Source organism: Protopterus annectens, chromosome 12.part0, assembly GCF_019279795.1.
Source record: "Protopterus annectens isolate FY-2018-M chromosome 12.part0, PAN1.0, whole genome shotgun sequence".
NCBI lineage: Eukaryota > Metazoa > Chordata > Ceratodontiformes > Protopteridae > Protopterus > Protopterus annectens.
Window position 1 is genome coordinate 505,228,243 of NC_056746.1, and position 21,779 is coordinate 505,250,021.

Genomic DNA, 21,779 nt, shown 5'->3' on the forward strand with positions numbered 1-21,779 from the left:
CGTTTCACTTTCGGTGAAACAGTCGTTCAATAAATAGTACGGATCCCATATATATATATGTATATATATATATATATATATATATATATATATATATATATATATATATATATATATATATATATATAGTTACACACACACACACACACACACACACACACACACACACACACACACACACACACACACACACACACACACACACACCAATAAATTAAGTTACTTTGTTGTTTCAATGTTTCAATACTAGCATTTTGTTGAAGTTATGAGTTTCAAAGCAATCAATTGTATATACATAGAAAATATTAAGTTTTTAATACAGTGGTTAGAATATATAAACTTTTGGAAAAAGGAAATTATATTTAAATAGGGAATTTGAGAAGAGGGTGTAATTCCATTTACAAAAAAATCTTTTAATAACCAGATAAAACTATTAGGGACTGTTTGTGACTGGTCACGATGTATTTATTATTTACTAATACTTTTTGATGTATTTGTTTCCATTTTGAATTATAAGATGAATTTATCCACAATGCTATAACTTTTGCAATTGTTGAAGGAGCATACAGTTGAATATCAGGGAATCCTATTCCACCATTATCCCAATATTTTCTGTCCCAATCAAACGGAAAAAGTCCAAGGTACCTAAAGAGGGGAAGTCCAGCCACAAAACGAATACAAAAAGCTTTATTCCAATGAATCAAACCATATTAACGTTTCTTAAACTCCACAAATACGATTTTGTTTAAAATACTTCATTAAATGCAGACTGAAAAAAATAAGAATGTAAACAAAAACGTATTTGTGGAGTTTGTTAAGAAACATATTTGTGAAGTTTAAGAAAAGTTAATGTGGTCGGGTTCATTGGAATAAAGCTGTTTTTATTTGTTTTGTGGCTGGACCTCCCTTCTTTGGGTACCTTGGACTTTTTACTGGTGATTTTTGCACCTTGGTGTGCTTTTCTATATTTATCTGTGCCAGTCAAAGAAAACTCTTGGTTTATTAGGATGCCAAAAATTTTAAGTAGAATATTATTTACCTTCTTCGACCCGCGGTGGTGGTGCTGCGGTAGCGTTGTCGCCTCACAGTAAGACGCTGTCTGGTTCGATTCTCAGCTAGAATGTCTTCTGCGTCGAGACATGCGTGAATGGGTGTACCTTCGTTGAAGGTTGTGCATCAGGACTGGTAACTCGTCACGTAAAAATCAACTACCAATCCTTAGCGGACCGGAGTTCCGCTGTGGCGACCCCTAAACGGGAAAAGCCGAAAGACACAACAACAATTATTTATCTTCTTCATCAATTTTTTGGTGGAGATAGTACAAAAAATTGTAAGACAAACAATATTTTAGTAAGAATTACCATCTTTATAAGCATTAATTGTTATTCCATGGTAAAGAAGAATTTGTTCCAAATTTTGACTAAATTTAAAATTTTATCAACAACCTGTTGAAAGTTTGTATCATTTGTTTACTATTACACATAATGGTTATACCAAGGTAGTTCATTTGATTGCTATTCCAGTTGAAGTTAGATTATTTTTGTATGCATTTTAATTTTTTTATTAATTAAAAATTATTGTTTTATTATGATTAAATCTTAAGTTCGAGATTTCTTCAAACTGACTCATAGAACTAACAATATGTTCTAATCAATTTCTATTTTTATATTGTTAGTAAAATATTATCATCAAAGAGTTGAATTTTTAGTTTGAAATCTTCTTTTATTTTGATACTGTTAATGTTCTTATTGGATCTAATACTATTAGCAACATTTTCTATAGCTAATGCAAAAAGTAAATGTGATAATGGACAGCTTTGTTTTGTGCCTTTTTGTAATTTAAAGGAATAATAAAGAAAAAAAACACAGTACTCACGTTTACGCAGGGGGGCAAACCCCCTGCACCCCCCATGTGGGGGGACTGCACTCCCACACCACCCTATTTTTATATTCTCACTCTGAAATCGCACTGCAATGGGGAAAAGGGAATATTCCCTTATCCCCACTGTGCTACAACCTCAGCAACAGCCATTTCCTCACACTTTTATCTTTTTTTAGCACATTGTCACAAAGCTGCTTTTTTGGTGAAAAGCACTTTTCGCGAAAGTGTGCTCAGCCGTTTCACTTTCGGTGAAACAGTCGTTCAATAAATAGTACGGATCCCATATAGATATATATATATATATATATATATATATATATATATATATATATAGTTACACACACACACACACACACACACACACACACACACACACACACACCAATAAATTAAGTTACTTTGTTGTTTCAATGTTTCAATACTAGCATTTTGTTGAAGTTATGAGTTTCAAAGCAATCAATTGTATATGCAATTGGAAACAGAAAATATTAAGTTTTTAATACAGTGGTTAGAATATATAAACTTTTGGAAAGAGGAAATTATATTTAAATAGGGAATTTGAGAAGAGGGTGTAATTCCATTTACAAAAAAATCTTTTAATAACCAGATAAAACTATTAGGGACTGTTTGTGACTGGTCACGATGTATTTATTATTTACTAATACTTTTTGATGTATTTGTTTCCATTTTGAATTATAAGATGAATTTATCCACAATGCTATAACTTTTGCAATTGTTGAAGGAGCATACAATTGAATATCAGGGAATCCTATTCCACCATTATCCCAATATTTTCTGTCCCAATGAAACGGAAAAAGTCCAAGGTACCCAAAGAGGGGAAGTCCAGCCACAAAACTAATACAAAAAGCTTTATTCCAATGAATCAAACCATATTAACGTTTCTTAACAAACTCCACAAATACGATTTTGTTTAAAATACTTCATTAAATGCAGACTGAAAAAAATAAGAATGTAAACAAAAACGTATTTGTGGAGTTTGTTAAGAAACATATTTGTGAAGTTTAAGAAAAGTTAATGTGGTCTGGTTCATTGGAATAAAGCTGTTTTTATTTGTTTTGTGGCTGGACCTCCCTTCTTTGGGTACCTTGGACTTTTTACTGGTGATTTTTGCACCTTGGTGTGCTTTTCTATATTTATCTGTGCCAGTCAAAGAAAACTCTTGGTTTATTAGGATGCCAAAAATTTTAAGTAGAACATTATTTATCTTCTTCGACCCGCGGTGGTGGTGCTGCGGTAGCGTTGTCGCCTCACAGTAAGACGCTGTCTGGTTCGATTCTCAGCTAGAATGTCTTCTGCGTCGAGACATGCGTGAATGGGTGTACCTTCGTTGAAGGTTGTGCATCAGGACTGGTAACTCGGCACGTAAAAATCAACTACCAATCCTTAGCGGACCGGAGTTCCGCTGTGGCGACCCCTAACCAGGAAAAGCCGAAAGACACAACAACAATTATTTATCTTCTTCATCAATTTTTTGGTGGAGATAGTACAACAAATTGTAAGACAAACAATATTTTGGTAAGAATTACCATCTTAATAAGCATTAATTGTTATTCCATGGTAAAGAAGAATTTGTTCCAAATTTTGACTAAATTTAAAATTTTATCAACAACCTGTTGAACGTTTGTATCATTTGTTTACTATTACACATAATGGTTATACCAAGGTAGTTCATTTGATTGCTATTCCAGTTGAAGTTAGATTATTTTTGTATGCATTTTAATTTTTTTATTAATTAAAAATTATTGTTTTATTATGATTAAATCTTAAGTTCGAGATTTCTTCAAACTGACTCATAGAACTAACAATATATTCTAATCAATTTCTATTTTTATATTGTTAGTAAAATATTATCATCAAAGAGTTGAATTTTTAGTTTGAAATCTTCTTTTATTTTGATACTGTTAATGTTCTTATTGGATCTAATACTATTAGCAACATTTTCTATAGCTAATGCAAAAAGTAAAGGTGATAATGGACAGCTTTGTTTTGTGCCTTTTTGTAATTTAAAGGAATAATAAAGAAAATAACCTATTTCAACATAGGCACAAGAGTTATTATATAACTTAGAAATTAACACAATTAGCTCAGGTGAGAAATTATGCACTTTAAGTGTTTTAAACAGGTATGACCAATTAACTGTGTCAAAAGCCTTATCTAAGTTGAGACTAATGATAGCAAGTACTTTTTTATTTTTATTTGCATAGTCTATTAATATACGTATGCTTATTATATTATCCTGTACTTGCCTATTTAAAATAAACCCAGTTTGATCATTGTTAATTAGTTTATGTATAAGTAGATTAATTCTGTTAGCTAAAATGGACATGAAGATGTTAAAGTCCACATTTAAAAGTGAAATAGGTCGGTATGAAGAACACTTCATAAGATCCTTATCTTAATTTAAAATAGGTGCTAAAAAGGAATATTTTCATGACTGGGGGACTTCCGCAGGTATTTTTATTTCTCAATAGACCTTAGTTAATATTTTCACTGAATCATCTGGTAGTATTTTATATAGCTCTGATATAAGACCATCTAAGCCCAGTGCCTCATTATATTTGAGCTTTTTTATTTGACCTTTTTTTCTGTTAAAGTGAATGGTCTGTCAATGTTATTTGTTCACTTATTTCATTATTTATATTTTCCCTTAGAAAAGTTTCATCATTATCTAGGTTTCAGAAGGTAGTGAAGAATGCTCGTTGACTGATACAGAGTATGGGTCTAACTTGGTTTTTAACTTATCCAGGTATGACTTGAATCAACACCAGTTATCCGTACTGAATAAGGGAATGACTTTTATTCCTGCTTACACTGTAGATATAGCACAGGTTTTATCAGAAATTAAATACTTTATTAGATGCTTGAACTTGTGAATTATATTGGGTGATATTTCTAGCACAGATCATCAAGTTCTGAAAAGAAAAAGTACTTATGTTCCAAAGTCGAATCCAGCCATTCATGCCTTGGAAAGAATGTTTAAACATGAGATATATTTATTATAATAAAATCAAAATTATAAAAATTATTTTCACAACTTAACAGAGAATAAATATACTGCTATTAGATCTTTAGTAACGAATGATAAGACTGTTATCAAGCCAGCAGACAAGGGCAGAGGTGTTGTGGTATTAGATACTGATTATTATTTGCTCACTATGTATGAAATGCCTAATACTAATGACTATAAGAAAATTAATAAACTTCAGAGAAATAATATTATTAATTATATAAATGATACTCTGCATAATATGTATACAACAGGTGATATAGGTTGTACCTTATTTAATTATTTTACTGCAAATATGCCAATTACACCTGTGATTTATGGAATCCTGAAGTTACATAAAAGCAGCGCCAAACCACCATTGAGACCTATAGTTTCTGCAAAAGGCTGGTTAACAAAACCTATCTCTAAATATACAGACTTAGAGTTAAAGAAATGTTTAACACATGCCTATACCATCATTAAAGATTCTTCAGAATTTCTTAAGGATTTATACTTGTGGGCTAAGAATATAGACACTGCTTCATTTTATTTTATAACTTTGGATGTTGGTTCACTTTTTATGTGTATACCCAATGAGACAGGTATTAACTATGTTAGATGTTTCCTGATTCAGTTCTCTAGTTTTGATATCAGAAAGATAAATAATCCAAGTCAGTTACTACACATAGTATTAGAAAATATCTTATTTCAGACTACTTTATATTAACAGGTTACAGGTATGGCCACGGGCACACCTGTTGCCAATACTTTTGCAAACATTGTAATGTTCGCGTGGGAAACTGAATATATTTTCTCTGCTACCAACAATATAGTTATAGCCAATATAGGCTATCGTAGATTTGTAGACAACTTGTTTCTCATTTGGACGGGGATTATGGAAGAGTTTGATTTGCTGTTTTGAATTCATTAACACATGCCCTGACTTCTTAAAGTTTAAGAGGGATGCTGTGTTTCACAAAACAGATTTTCTTGACATAACTTTGGCCAAGACAGAAGGGGGTATGCTAGAGACCAGTCTGCATAAAAAGGCAGTGAAGAGAAATACCTACTTATATCGCATGCACCCTCCATTTGTTTTTATGAACACAGTGGAAAACTAAATGAAATGCATACCCAGGTTACACACAAATGATGCACAAATGTCATCACAGCTGAATAATACAGCAACTGATTTTTCTAACAGAGGATATTTATTTATTTTATTTTTTATTTTTATTTTTACATTTGTTGACCGGGCTAGTCTAACTGGATATATGTCTATTTTCAGTAGAGGCCCGGGGAGAAAAGCTCCAGGGAAAAAACATACAATTAATAGAGAATAACATAATAACATTTTTATACAGCAATATTTATACAAACAATTAATAGAGAATAGTATAAAAGCAGTTTTATACAGCAATAATTATATGATTAAGGCAGTTTTATACTGCAACAAATTTAGCCTAAACATGTAAGCTAAAGAAATTGTAAAAGAATATAAAAAATAGTAGTATGTAAATATTGGAAGCAAGTCTTAGAAGGGTGTACTAGTAACACTTATTTCTATGTGAGAGAAAAGGATATAGAAGTAATCTAAGAAGGTTGTAATAGGAGAAAGGTAAAAGATTAGAGTCAAGAGAATGTTAGTCAGGGTTAGAACATGGGCATAACCAGTGATTATTGAAATATAGCTTTAGATTTCTTTTAAAAAGTGGGAGAGAGGACAGAGATGTAAGGTCGGGTGGTAATTGATTCCATACTTTTCCAACAGAGTTAGAGAACAAGGAATCACCTGCTAAGTTTTTAGATTTAGTAATATGCCTAAGCATTTTGTTAGAGGAGCGTAAATTTTTGAGATTGCTGTATGGTATAATGAAGCTAGAGAGTGTGGGAGTATTATGGGGTTGATAAAGGGCCTTGTATGTTATTGTAAGTTGCAGAAATTGTATCTGATTAAGAAATTCTAACCAGCCTAGTTGTTTCAGATTAAGACAGTGATGAGCTCTAAAAGGGGAGCTTGTAGCGAACCTGGCAATGTTATTATAGGATATATCTAGTTTGTGAAGGTTCTTTTTAGAGAGGTTGGTGTAAATGGGAGAGGCATAAAGAAGAGTTGAGAGTAAATGAGTTCTAGCTATAGTGGACCTGGCCAGTGGTGTAAGAAAAGGTTTAATTCTGTAGAGGGATCCTAATTTATGTTTAACTGGTTTTACTGTGGCATTAATGTGGGTAACAAAGTTGAGATTGTTGTCAATTGTGATTCCTAAGAGTTTAGTGGTTAGCTCAGGAGAAATAAGGGTGCCATTATTTGATGTGATACTGAAGTGTACAGGTATATATAGATAATATATCTTATATTATATATAATATATATATTATATATTATCTTAGATATAAGATATAACAGAAATAATATTTCTCGGACAAAGGATGAGGGTGAACAAAGCTATGTTAAACCTATTTATTCTGCAGACAGTGTTATTCACATGAAAGTGAAATGAACTAATTATTTCACACAATGCATGCTTACCTATAATCAAAACACCAAAGCTGTTAAACATATTATAAATAGACATGTCTATTTTAACAACAATACCTGAACTCAGAGACAAAATAAGTCACAAACCTATTTTTGGTTATAAAAAGTGTAATAATTTGAAACAAAGATTATGTCATAAAAAGCAACCAAAATATAATATACATTTTAAGATCAACAAAAAGGGACTCTATACTTGTAATAAATGTGTGTACTGTGTACGTGTTCAGACTGGAACAATTTTTATACATCCAGTCACTAATGAGTTATTTCATATAAATACATATGGTGATTGTGACACAAGAAATGTTTACTTGGCTACATGTCAAATCTACACAGCATGCTATGTTGGTAAAATAAATAGGAGATTAAAAGAGTGTATTAGTAGTCATCATTTGGAGATAAATAGAAAAGCAGACATGAATGCATTATATAAACATATTCAACATTTTGATTCCACACATTATTTTAAGTTTACGATTTTGTCTAAAATTTATGACTCTCTTCGGGGAGGTGATTTAGTACAACAAACTGAAATGGAAGAGTATAAATGGATAATGAGGCTGAAAGCACATATTTCACCAGGTTTAAATAAATCTGTCTCTTTAAAACCCATATTGCAACAATTGCATCAAAGGGTCCAAGTGTCATGTTCATAGGTTCATAGGTTCATACTAGGCTATCTGCCCTAGGGCATTTATAAGCCTAGCCAGAATGTGTTTGGCTTTCGCCACCCATTTTAAATTTATTTTGCTATGCCCTTTTTCGAGGTTAGTATACTGTGCCTCTGTCTAACAGTGACACAGAAGTGATACCCGGGGTAAACCTACGATCTCCCATCCACTCATCAAGATTCCTCTTGAAGAGAGTCAATGAGGGACTCTGCCTAACCTGGACTGGGATTTTATTCCAGAGTGAAGGGAGCCTCTGGGTTATGAATCTGTCCCTCCAGCATGTCCTATTTATTTCAGTGCTGAGGTTCAAGTCTCTCGAGTGCGTAGCTCGATGGGATTTGGATTTTCTGAGGTGCAGCATGTCCATTAATTCCGGGTTGGACATGGCTTTATACGTCAGGCACAGGCGGTATGCCACTGAGTAGAGCTGGAGTTTCTTTAACCGGGCAGCATATGGCATCTGTTTGAGCCCTTTGATCCTCTTGGTGAGGTACTTTTGGGGTCTTTCCAGTTGCTGCAGGTGTCTGGTAAGGTACATCCCAAAAGGGGCATTGTACTCAATTATGGGCCTGATGAGGGATGAGTAAAGAGGCACGATGACCTCTCCTGATCTAGATGTGAATCCCTTCATGATTAGGTAGGCTATATAAAATGTTTTTCTAACCACTTTGGCCACGTGGTTGTCAAATGAGAGATTGCTATCAACTTGGGTCCCCAGGTCCCTAATTACTTCTTCTGTACTTAATGGATTACCACCTATGTGGTAATTTGTGGGCACTTTGTTTTGGCCAAAGGGGATGACTATACACTTTTTGGCATTTAGCTTGAGGCCATGGCTCTGGCACCAGTTGTCTGTTTCTATGAGGCCCTTTTGGAGGATGCTTGTGTCGGCTGGAGAGTCGATTATGGCGCCCAGTTTGCAGTCATCTGCGAACTTGGTCAGCCACAGTCCTTCCGTGTTGGCCTGTACCTCCGAGAAATATATACCGAACAAGAGAGGTCCCAGGACTGAGCCTTGTGGGACACCACTTGTAACTGGTTTGGAGTCTGACATGGCTCCAGCAATTCTAACCATGTGGGTTCTGTCCTTGAGCCAGTTTGCAATCCATCTAGTGACATAGGGGTTTATATTTAAGCTGGTGAGCTTATCTATAATGCCAGTGGGGTATTGTATCGAAGGCTTTTGCGAGGTCCAGGTAGGCTGTGTGGACCACCTTCCCTCGTCAATGGCCTTGGTGACTGTTTCAAAGAAATCAACCAGGTTTAAGAGGCAGGATCTGCCCTTAACAAAGCCGAACTGGGTAGGATCCAGTGTCTGTAGGTCCCCAATATCTTTATTTATGAGGTCCATGATGATCCTTTCCATAGCTTTGCAGACCAAGCTAGTCAGGCTTATGGGGCGATAGTTTCCAGGATCCGTTGAGGCACCACCTTTATGGAGAGGGACCACTGTTGCTGTACGCCACTCTTTGGGCACATATCCTGTAGTAAGGCTGAGATTGAACAGTAGTTTTATGTTTGGGTTTAGCTCTTCTTGGAGTTCATGTAGGACGCAGCCTGGGACACCGTCTGGTCCCATTGATGCTGTGTTTTTTGCTTTGGAGAGGGCGGCTCTTACCTGAGCATCTGAGATGTCAGGGGGGCAGCACTCTGCTGGGATAGATATTTGCCCTTTTGGTGGGGAGGGGGGGAGAAGTTTGCGCTGAACCTGTCAGCTAGGATGTTGGCAAAGTCTGTGGGTTCAGTGTATTTTTTTGTCATTTTGGACTAATTCTGAGCATATCTGGGAATTACCACCCAGGTTCCTAACATAACTAAAGAAAGCCTTGTGATTATCTTTAGTGTCCTGTGCAATTTTTCTCTCGAAGCTGGCCTTAGACAATTTTATGAGTGCCCGTAGTTTTTTGCTAATACTGATCAGTGATGCCTTCCCTTTTTGGGATTTTGCTCTATCATTTAGTAGCTTCCTCCTTCTATTGTATAGTTTGTTTATGGCTGGGGTCCACCAGACAGGACGTCTGCCTTTGGAGGATTGGGTCTTGGTTTTATTTGGGATCGCATGATCCATGCATTCCTGAAGGTGTTCATAGAATGCGTTTATAAAGGATTCTGCGGTCTGGGCCGTATTTTCCACAGGCCCGGGGGCTTTGAAGGATTCCCCCTCAGTTTTGAGGAGTGTGAAATTTGCTTTAGAGAAGTTTTTCACTGTGGTTTTCTGGGCAGGGGGTGGGGTCGGGATGTGAATATCCAGTGAGATTAGTTTATGGTCTGATCTTACCAGTGAGGGATACACTTCTGGTTTGAAGCATAGAGTCCCCATGTTGGTGATGATCAGGTCCAGTATGTTTTCCCCTCTTGTGGGAGTGGTAACAAGTTGTTCCATAGCATTTGAGTTTATAAATTCTAGGAACCTTTGGGCTAGGGTGTTGGAGCTAGAGTAATGCTCCCAGAATATGTTTGGGTAGTTGAAGTCGCCCAATATAATGGTGTTTGGAGAGACCTTCATATTTTCCAGTGTTCTCAGAAAGGCCGAGTGGGGTTCCTGGGTTTGGGAGGGTGGTCTGTAGCAGGCTATAAACTGGAAGGCAGTTTTACCCACTGTTAGTTGCACATGGATAGTCTCTGATGCTTCGTGCTTTGCCACCAACCTGGAGGTGTGGGTATCTTTGATGAATATCGATACTCCCCCTCCTTTTGTGGTTCGGTCCAAGTTTTGGGGTCAAAAAGCATGGTATGAGGTATAACCTGGTAGTGCTGGGGTGCTCTCGGGAGCCCTGAACCAGGTTTCTGTTACTGCACAGATATCGATGTTCTCCATGCTAAGGAGAATTTCGAGTGCGTGCATCTTGAGGTTTAGACTTCTGGTGTTGAGTAGCATTACTCTTAGTTTCTTATTAGTCTTATTAGTATTTAATCTTGTTCTTATCTCTTTTAAGAATTGTTTTTATGCCTGAAGAAGCTTTTTTTAGTGAAACTGAAAAGCTGCTAACAGATTTGTGCTTTGAGCTTTCATGCTCTACTGGTTCCAGTAGATTTATTCTTTTTTTGACATTATTTATATTTTCTTAAAATATTTTAAAGCCCTCAAGAATGCCTTTAATATCTGTTCTACTTTATTTTTATTATTTATATGTGTTATAATTTCTTTGATATGATTTAGTTTATTCATTTTTCTTTGATCTAAGAGCAAGCTTGTGCAAGCTTAAAGGGTTTAAATTCATTAGATTTAAAAAAAATTCATTAAGTGTTTGGCTGAAGATGTGATTCTCAGCTTTCTATCTGCAGTGGAATCTTTGTCTGATAAAATACAATTAAAATCACCAGCCATTACGATTTCACCTTTCATGTAATAGGCTATAGTATCTAAATAATTTTTTGCATCTTCAGTTCCAACTCCTGGAATCCAATACAGTTTTCTGTCCCATGCAATTCTAACAATGCTTAACATACCATTTTTATTAACATAAGTATATTTTACTTTAGGCATTACTGGTGAGTTCTTCCATAAAATGATGGTGCTTCTTCTTTTAGCTCGAAAGGCAGAATTTGCTATAACTAAATTATTCTTTAATGAAAGTTTATTTATATCTTTATTAAATAAATGTGTTTCCTGTAGAACTTTCACAAAAGCCCAGACCAAATGCTTAAAAAACTACAAACAAAATCAAAGAAAGAAATTGCTGTAATAACACAGTGGTGAGTCACAGTATTAATATCTTTAAGTTTAATTACTAAAGTCTAATAGCTGTTCAACAGGCCTTTTCTTCGAAAAACTGGTTCTCTTATTGTGTGTACGTTTGAAGAAAAGGCCAGTTGAATAGCTATTAGACTTTGGTACTTAAACTTAAAAGTACTATTACTGTGACTCAGCACTGTGGCATTACAGCAGTTGCTTTCTTTGATTTTATTTGTGTTTTTTTCCTGTAGAAATGCTATTTCAGTTGTATGTAACTGTAAATATTTAGATAGACTCCCCCTATTTACTGGATTATTCAATACATTAATATTAATAGATATGCATTAAGAATCAGACATTTATATAAGAGAGAAAAAAAAACAGGTGTACTGAAATCACATTTATGTACAGAACTTATTATTTACTTAATATATAACAATATGAAATCTTCAGCTATGGACAAAATTTTTTGAAACAAATAAAAAAATTACCTAATAATATAACCCTAAAACATTCTACCATGGAATAACATATTCCTAGTTTGTTGAAAAAGATGAAAAAACTACCTCTCAAACTCTCCATTAGACTAACAATGGTTAGCTCATACTTCTGATTCATATTAGTGTGTGTCATATTTTTAGCATGTATCAATTTAAAAGAGCCCATCAGACAGCTATTATGAATAAGAAAAATTAAACAGGTGTTCAGAATCTTTATTATAAGCTGACCAAACTGAAACTCTATAATTATCTTTCCCTGTACCTCAATGTCAGCTCTCTGGTCTACTACAGGGAGGAAGTCAGTTATTATTTTCATATTAATTAATTTATAGGTCAGATGATTTTATATTTTCTTCTATTTATTTACAATGTGTAAAGTTGTTCATAGGATCATACATTCATAAATTAGTACCAGGCTAAAAGTCTTTTTGGGCTATTCCAGGCCCAGACAATGACCCCATGTGTGAATCAAGCCCTGCACCTTTTGCCTATAAGGTGAACACCTTAACCACTATGCCAACCTCCCAACCTTGGAGACATATTTATATTCTTTAACTATATGTATATTTACTTATTCTTATCTCTTTCTATTTCTGTTTGTACATCATGTCTTGTACTATTACTATATTCCTAAGTTTTATATTTTAGCTATAATCCTAGTGCAGAGTATCATATAATAGAACATTTATATCTACCCTTTTACATTTGATACTCTTTAATCTAGTACTACTGTTAGAATCAGTCCTATTTTTTCCTTAAATGTTATGTCGAACAGTATCTGAACAAACATCCAACAAGCTTTCCTTTTAAGATTCAAACTTTTCATAATAAATTGTTCTGCGATATTAAGTTTTGTCATCATTGAAAAGAGACAATAACAGAGAGACACAATCCTAATTTTTTATCAGAAGTGTCATTCTACAGGCTAGCATATAAACTATCATTTTGGTATACTGCAAGCATTCAGAATTATTTAATAACTGACAGTAGTTTAGAATGGAATTCATTATCTTTTGCTTATTTTCTAACTTGTATTCATTGACATCTTAGCATATGATTCAAAATATTATAATTATTTACTTTTAGACAGAAAGTAACCTGAACAATTCATAGAATTTTTAGAACTCCCACAACATCACAAAAATGCTCATGACTCTAATTAAGCTGCTTCATGCTGGTCCTCATGACAAGGGTTTGCAAATGAACAGTTTATCAGCTACAATTCACACAAAAACATTCATGAGTGAATCCAAGCCACCTCTACTTTATACATTAATCCCTCAAACCCTTCCAAACCACAAAAAAAAACATTTCAAAATATGTTAACCACTAAAAAGCTATTGTATTTAAAAATAACAGTTAATGATTCAGTAAGCACTATTTGTATGAGATATTTACCATAAAGCAGACTGTAATTTTTTAAAGGAGACATAGCATATAAACTTGCATTAAAAGAATGACAGTTATGTGTGATCCAGGTTTAACTTGTAAAAGTATGAATGTTATTCTAATTATTTGACAACATTCCAATAACACATATTATATACTGTATATAAGAAACTATATTTTTTATAACATAGCATAGCATAACTTTCATGGGTGCTATTGCTTGCCCAATATACTGGACAATTTTAAGAACCCAGAATGAAACTTAACGTCTTTTTAGTGTCATTTGTAGCATCTTGTATTATATTTAATAGTACATTACTTAACTATGCCGAGATATCACAAAGTGTGCAACCTAACATAAGTTTCATAATAACAATTAATTTCTGATAAATAAATACTTTAACCTTTTAAAAATCTAAATGAAAGTAAGTGGCTTTACTTTCATATATAGCTAAAGAATCAAACTCTAAAATTTTAAAAATGGAACTAGTAACCATTTGAAGTAGGGAAAGAAATAAAGAAATGATTTACCTTGACAAAAGTAATATTCAGTACCTATTCATAAGTATTCAAGCACTTTTTTAAATTAATAAGAATTCATAACCATGAAATACAATGATTTTCATTTCTGTTTCAGTTTTTTACTATTTTTGTCTTTTATTAAACAACCATCTCATTCCAGTCCATTTCTTCTGCTTTTTCTAAGATTTTATTTTTCTGTGTAAAGTTCATCACTTCTTCCATGTTAAATATCTTCTTTCCTTCTGGAAGGTGAATCTTTATTTTTGCTGGAAACAAAATTTGTGCTTTAATATTGTTTTTCTTTAAGCTTTTACCAAGTGGCACACATGCTTTTCTCATTGACATCACTAATGTTGAATAGTCATTGTCAAATCTTATAGTATTTTCTTTCATTTTAACTGGGTAATAAGTTCATGCAGCTTTTAAGACTAAATCCTTAAACTGACTTGAGAAAAATCTTATGTTCGCTGACCTTGGTGAAGGTCTTTTCTTTTTAAAGATGAGTTAGAAAGTGATCTGTGTGCCCTTTCAATGCCAAAGGAAAAAAACTTCAGGCAGGTTCAAAGTTTTAAGCAGCCTGGTATTAAGGAATTGAATCATACTATCTTCCTCTTCTTTTTTAGGAATTCCATAAATCCTGATGTTATTCCTTCTAGATCTGTTCTGTAAGTCTTCTACTTTTTTCCCAGAATAAATTGTTTTGTTTCAGAAGAAATTCAGTATTATTCTCATTTTCAAGTAATCTTCCATCAAAATCAGACACTGCCTCTTCTATACTCGAGATTTGTGATGATTGTTGTTTAAGAGAGTCACTCAGCACTTCAACTCATTTTTTATATTCCTCTTTAAAATAGTCCATTTTGCTTTTTAATTTATCTGTCTTTACAGATAACTCACTGATGTTACTTAATATTGTCTATATGTCTTTCTTCATAGTACTGTCCTGTATACTGGGCTTAGAATGGCTCATTCTGAGATAATTAGGTCTTTTTTATTTTCTTGACAGGAAAAAGCAACTAAAAGAGTTTCAGACTTGTTTTTGTAGTACATCTTTCAGCAGATGTTCAACTATAAATCTATCAAGTTATGAAACGTTCTATTTGAGTTTTTCAGTAAAACCCTGTCAGAGGTGTTAAAATGAAGCAGAGCTAAAAAAAACAGTGCAGTTAACTGCTAACCATCTTGGTCATACCCCCTAGCTATGCCTCAATTCTTGATGGCTGTAGGTGCAACAGGACAGGGACTGGGGAAAAATGAATGGTCTGAGGAACCAAGAGCAGGCACAGCACACTCACCCCATCAGCAGTAGAGGTGCAAATGGATCCATCCTCACATCCAAAGAATTTTTAACAACTTTCTTTTTTTTGTGGACAGGGGAAGATAAAATTGCATAGAACTGTAGCTGTAATATAGGTTAGCTGAGAATGAAATCTCAAAGGCATATAGAGAAGTCTGGATGAGTTGGTAAAAGGCATAGAATAACTGCCACAAGCACAATATCCTGCCCCAAATACACCAACTTAAATGCCTGCAAGAAGTTGCTATAAAAAATAGAACTTTTTTTTTTTTGCACAAAAAGTACACATAAGCATTTACACACAAACTCCTTTAGAAAAACAATGACAGTCTCAAAAGCATCAGACTTCTAGCAAATACAAGTTTTCTTCAGTTTTCCTCAATAGAGAACTTATCTGCCCAGCCTTGAAGATTGCAAGTCAACTGACAGTTCTACTGGGTCTGCTAAAGGAGCACTCTTTGGTGGAAGAAAATCTCCGAAGAGATTTTCACTTTGTCTTTTTATGGAGTCACTGACAGTTACGGAATGTGGGAGGCACTCAAAAGCTTTGAAAGCTGGCCATTGGTAAGGGGTTGGACCCAAATATTTTAGGTTACTGCAACAGTGAGATATATATATATATATATATATATATGTTGAGCATCTTCACCTTCCTTTGTATGCTCTCCTGAAGGACACAAATATGAGTATTTGTTTCTCTATAACCCTAAAAATCCTCTTTGAAAATGTATTTTCTGCATGTTTGTGGCTTTGCCTATGTACAGAAAACACAGGTGAAGGACAAAATGCAAGGCATCCAGAAGATCTGCTTGAATCAACAGTCATCCAGCTAACAGCAAATATAAATTCAATTCAATCTCATGTTTGCAATCACAGAAACTATGCATTTCAAGGAAAATCTAGGTACAGCAAAAAGACTGTAAGACAAGGCAAGGATGAAAATTAAAATTGGAATTGTCTTAAAACTATCCTTAGGGAATACAATATTAGTATGCAAAGAATGGCATTCTACATGTTCAGACTCACTATAAAGGCAACCTGATGCAGAACAGAAAAGACAATCTGTAGGACAAATGTGTTGATTTTTTTTAATAAATGTTCACATTTTAAAAATGTTTAGGATGGGTGTCTGTTGCTTCCCTTTCTCTGGTACCATGAAAAAGCTTGAATAAAACCCTCCTCCCTCTTTTGGAAGATATGCAGTACTGATAATATCAAGGCTGCTGTTCTACAGACAACAAATGCAGCCTGAGAATGGAATGTTGGAAACTTGGACTGTCCCTTGACATTGCCTCTGTCACCAGTGGTTTGAAGTTATCAGCCTCATTTTGTTGTGGAAAGAGAAAATTATTTTCATACCTGCACTGCTCTGGGATGGCCATTATAAATGGGTGTGGAATGATCCAGCTTGATCTGAAGGATACCTTGCTGTTTTCTTTCCTTGCATTCCAAACATGCTGTTGCATCAAAATTGTTTTTTATTCAAAAGGTGCTGCAGTTTGATTTTACTTTAGAAATGCCATTTTTGTGCTGTAATTTTTATTATATTTTTGTAGAAGATGTGAACATGATTTATGTTCTACAGTGTTTTAACTTTTTGTTCTCATCTGTGCAAAACATTTTGTGAAGGTATTCCAAAAGAAAAGGTAAAGGACCTTTGAACAATTTGATGCAAATATATTCAAAAAACAATACTTCCAAATCAAGCATTCCTTCTAATGACGGCAAATCCACAAGAACACCAAGTAACAAAAAGCATGGTAGAATGAACAGGATACCAAACAAAAATAAAATTTATTTAGCGCTTTCGTCAAATATTACAATTGACTTCTGCAGAATACCTGACAGTCTGAAGGACCATCTTTTAAATACATCAAACAATTACTTCACCAATTAGTCAATCAATAGAACACTCGTAAATACTTAAAGAAATATACTTTCTTGCCTAATAAAATTATTTCCTTCCACAATAAAATAAACCTGTTTTTAGTTGCACTACAAAAATACATATTTTGAATGTAAAACCTGAAACCAGGTAGTAGAAAAATCACTATTAATGAGTGCATACAACTCTAAAAATCCTAGCGAAAGAAATAAAACAGAATAAAAAATGAACAGTAAATGCATATATGAAGTATAAAACCAAAAACAAATGTGTGCAATAAACATCAAAGTATCCTTATACAAACAACGACCAAGGTGATAGAGCCACAGACAGCAGACATTAATATCATCATATCTGCATCTTTGTTTGTTTGTGTCTTTTGGCTTTTCCCGGTTACCATATGTAAATTTAACTTAGCTGTATGAGTTAGTTTACACATTTTCTTTTAGGGAATTATCTGATAAGGCCTTAGTAAAGTCATCTGTCTCTTTCAGAATATAAGACTAGTAGTGTGCTAGATGGATATGATAATTAACTTTGATACCAAATGTATATTTTCATTCCACATTCTAATACTTTGTTTTCTTTGCCATATGGTGAGGTTCTCAATGAAAGAGCCATTGCAGGTCCTTTTTGGGAATTCATTCATTACTGAGGCAGAGCTGGCTATTGGCTTCCTTAATGATATTGTATTCAGAGGAGATAGTACAGTGTGCAGCTCTTGTCCTCTTTATTAAACATATGGAAAGAACACATAACTCCATTTGGTGTGTGCCTTCACCATATGTATGGCAATGCCAAAAAAAAGCATTCTGAAGGGGAACCATTATCATCATCTTCTGTGGTGAAGCACATGGGGAAAATATATGAAGGAGCCAATTCATGGTCCTTATCAAGAAAGGAGTTAAAATTATCAACTAGACATCTTAGTGTTAAACGCTAGATTACTCGTTGTTCAGACTATCTGCCTGTACTAACCTATAAATCAAAAAACCTATAGTCTTCTTTCTCACATGAAGAATCTGAAGATGCAGATTCCCCCCTTCCTCCTTTTTTTTTTTTTTTTTTTACAGTTTTCCTGGAGAGAGATGGTATTAACATCAGCTCTGAATCTTATCACAGACTTCCTGAACTAAGACAAAATATTACTCTGTTATCATTCTATAATTGAAAAATGAAGGACCCTCTAATGTCTGAGGATGGATACCTAACTTTTGGATTCTTGTTTTTCTGGTACCCATTAGTCAGATGTCTGCTCCCAAAAATAATCAATTATTATTTGGACAGCTGCCTAACTAATGACTAGCCCCTGAATTTCCCCGCCATTATAGTAGGAAAGAAAAGGGAACAGGAAAAAAATGGCAACCTACTGAGCCATAATAGTCATGGAGCCAATCATCTGATGACTGACATATGGACAAGAAGACTCTTTTCATCAATTTAAAACTTCTTCAGATTGTATCTTCTTTACTTTTTGTTCTTGAAAATAAAACAGTTTACGTTGAAATTGTCTCCTCTCCTTTTAAATAACTTCAAAAAAACACAGTTACCATTGAAAGAGTAGAGAAACCTATGTTTCACTCTTAAGTATGAGTAGATGGAGTTCTACATCAGTGACTAGAGTGGAGCTGGGCAATGCTCATGAGTATAGGCCCAAAATTACATGTGGTTTGCTCCTCTGAAGTGCCCTGTAATTGACATGGTTTCTCCCACCCAAACTGTTTAGTTTAATCTTGAGACACTTCTAAATGTAATACACACCCTGACTCAGAAATAATAGAAGCTCCAAAAGAAATAGCCTATAATTTCTTGTAGTCCTCAAAGGTTATTAAGCTTTCTGCTCTTCAGGCTAACAGTGTATACAGTTCTTAATATCATGTTCAGTCCACTTTGGGTGAGGCTTAGCATTACAGTGCTGTTCGACTGCTTGACTGATATGACAGCCAAACATTTTTATACAAAGTAAAAAAAAGAAAAAACTCCAGGATGCATGCTCCTGGAAAAATCTCCAGGATGATTATGGAACAGTAAATTCACAACACTTTAGGAAAGAAATTGCTTTTGGAGGAATTCATAAATAAATAGAAGAAACCAACCATTCTAGACAAGGTGAGTGCTGTAGGTTTTGGTGGAAGCAATTTCTGTGGACTGCTTTTTTGAACAAGCATCTTCAAGTCCTTTTCCAGGCAATGCTTATTACCTTTATGTTTTCCAGAACGTTCTTTTAAGGATTCAAGTAAAAGATAACACTGCAAATTAAGAAACAAAAAAAAAATTATTATTTTTTTCTTTTTTGGTTTGATGTACACAAATATTCCTAACTTAAAATGAAACTGACATGCAATAATTTACATTTGTGAATGGTCCTCACCTTTTGAATATTGCACAAAGCCATGTGGATATTACACCAGCAATGCTACAACCCAACCATAACCAAATTTATAAATGGGATCCACACACCAAGGGACACAGTGCAGACAAAGTTGGTATCGATAGAATGGTCACCCACCACAGTATATGCCTATACGACAGACAGAATGAAAGAAGTTATGTACTTACCATTCCATATGTGTTGTCCAACTTCGCCTTCATTCTTACTAGGTTGGGTTCGGATCCGATCCTCAGATCCATCTCAGCCTTTATATTCAAGCTCGAGGTCTTCTGCCAGCTTATGGCTAAACCCTATCCCAGCATGCACTAGAAACTTCCCCAGATCTTGTTTGCTCTTTTAATAAGGATATGAGTGAATCACAGAGGAAAAACAGAGTCAGATGAAGAAGGTCAGAGATTAAGGTAATCCAATTGTATAGACTCAGTCTTTCAGAAGTAAGAAGGGTAGGGGGAAGGAGGGTGGGATGTAAGAATGAATGTGAAGATGGACAACACACATGGAACATTATGGTGAGTACATAACTTCTTTATGTGATGTCCTATCTCGCCTTCATTCATACTAGGTTGGGACAGCATCCCTAGCACCTAGTGTCTTGGGTGGCTCAAGGTCTCAAGAATATTCCTCAGAACTGTGGAACTAAAAGGGGTCCTATTCCTGGAGGTCAAATCGACTTTGTAATGAGTGATAAAGGTATGTGGTTTTGCCAATGCTGCTACAGCACAAATGGTAATTTAGCCAGAAATGCTGAGGAGGTTGCAATGGGTCTTGTAGAGTGAGCTTTAACTCTTCGGGGAAGATCTTTATTCTGAGACTTGTAGATAAAAGTCATGCAATCTGAAAGCCATTTTGAAAGTGTTACCTTAGAGACAGGGGAACCTTTCTTAGAGTCTGAAAAGGAAATGAATAGCTGGTCCGATTTTTGGAATTCTGTAGTCCTGTGTAAGTAAAAACGTAACTATTTATGCACACCCAGTTGATACAACATGTATTCTGCCCTGTTCTCGTAATTTGGGAAGAAGACTGACAGTTCTATAGTTTGACTCAAATTTGACTCTGATGATACTTTGGGTAAAAAAGAAGGGTTTGTTCATAAGGACACCCTGTCTCTATGGAAAAGCAAGTATGGGGGCTTTATAGACAAGGCTTGCAACTCTGACACTCTTCTAGCAGAGGTGATTACTAACAAGAGGATGGTTTTCCAGGTCAAAAACTTGAGTTCGCAAAATGATGCTGGTTCAAAAGGGGGAGAAATTAAATGAGATAAGACAAAATTAAGTCTCATGGTGTTGAAGCATCTCTGATAGGTGGTCTTAACAATAGGGTACCTTTAAGAAATGCTTTGCATAGCCTATGAGACATAATGTTGGAGCCTGATTCACCTAGATGAAAACTGGAGATCGCTGCTAGCTGAACTCTAATGTTAGCTGCAGCTGCACCTTTATTGAAAAGTTTTGCTAGCAATTCTAGAATGGAGTTAACTGGGGTGGAAAAGGGGTCAGTGTGGTTATGAGAAGTCCATAAAGAAAATCTTTTCCATTTGCTTCTATATATCTTTCTCATTGAAGCCTTATGAGAAGAAATTTGGATGTGTTTAACTGAAGAAGAGAGGTTAGGAAACTTGGCTGTTGTTGGAATCAGAGCAGCCAAACTGTCAGTTTGAGGGTCCGAAGAGATGGATGGACCATTCCTGATGCATGAGCCAAAAGGTCTGGAACAAGGTCTAGAATCCAAGGCTCCTCCTGAAGATGAGGCAACAGGAAGTAGAACCAGATTTGATGAGGCCAGTATGGGGCGATGAGTATCAAGTCTGTTCCCAAATGATTGGCTTTCTGAAGTATTTTGGGAATTAGTGGAAATGGAGGAAAAGCATAGAGGAGACCTGAGGGCCAATCGTAGACAAGTGCATCCCTTGGTGATTCCCCCAGAGGGGGCATAAGGGCAAAGTAGCTGCTGTATTTGGCATTCATGGATGTGGCAAAAAGGTCGCAGCAAGGCTGTCCCCATTTGTGGAAAATCTTTT

At 34.9% G+C, this 21,779-nt stretch overlaps 1 protein-coding gene across 3 annotated transcripts in view; it reads right to left on the minus strand.

Annotated features, from left to right (window-relative positions):
- The window catches only part of VWA3A (von Willebrand factor A domain containing 3A), a 2,208,650-nt gene that overhangs the window by 739,733 nt on the left and 1,447,138 nt on the right, over positions 1–21,779 (minus strand). For all 3 annotated transcript variants that reach the window (XM_044089639.1, XM_044089638.1, XM_044089640.1), the window contains one exon: positions 19,464–19,616. In XM_044089639.1, coding sequence (XP_043945574.1) covers positions 19,464–19,616 — 153 coding nt within the window. The remainder of the gene's footprint in view (positions 1–19,463; positions 19,617–21,779) is intronic.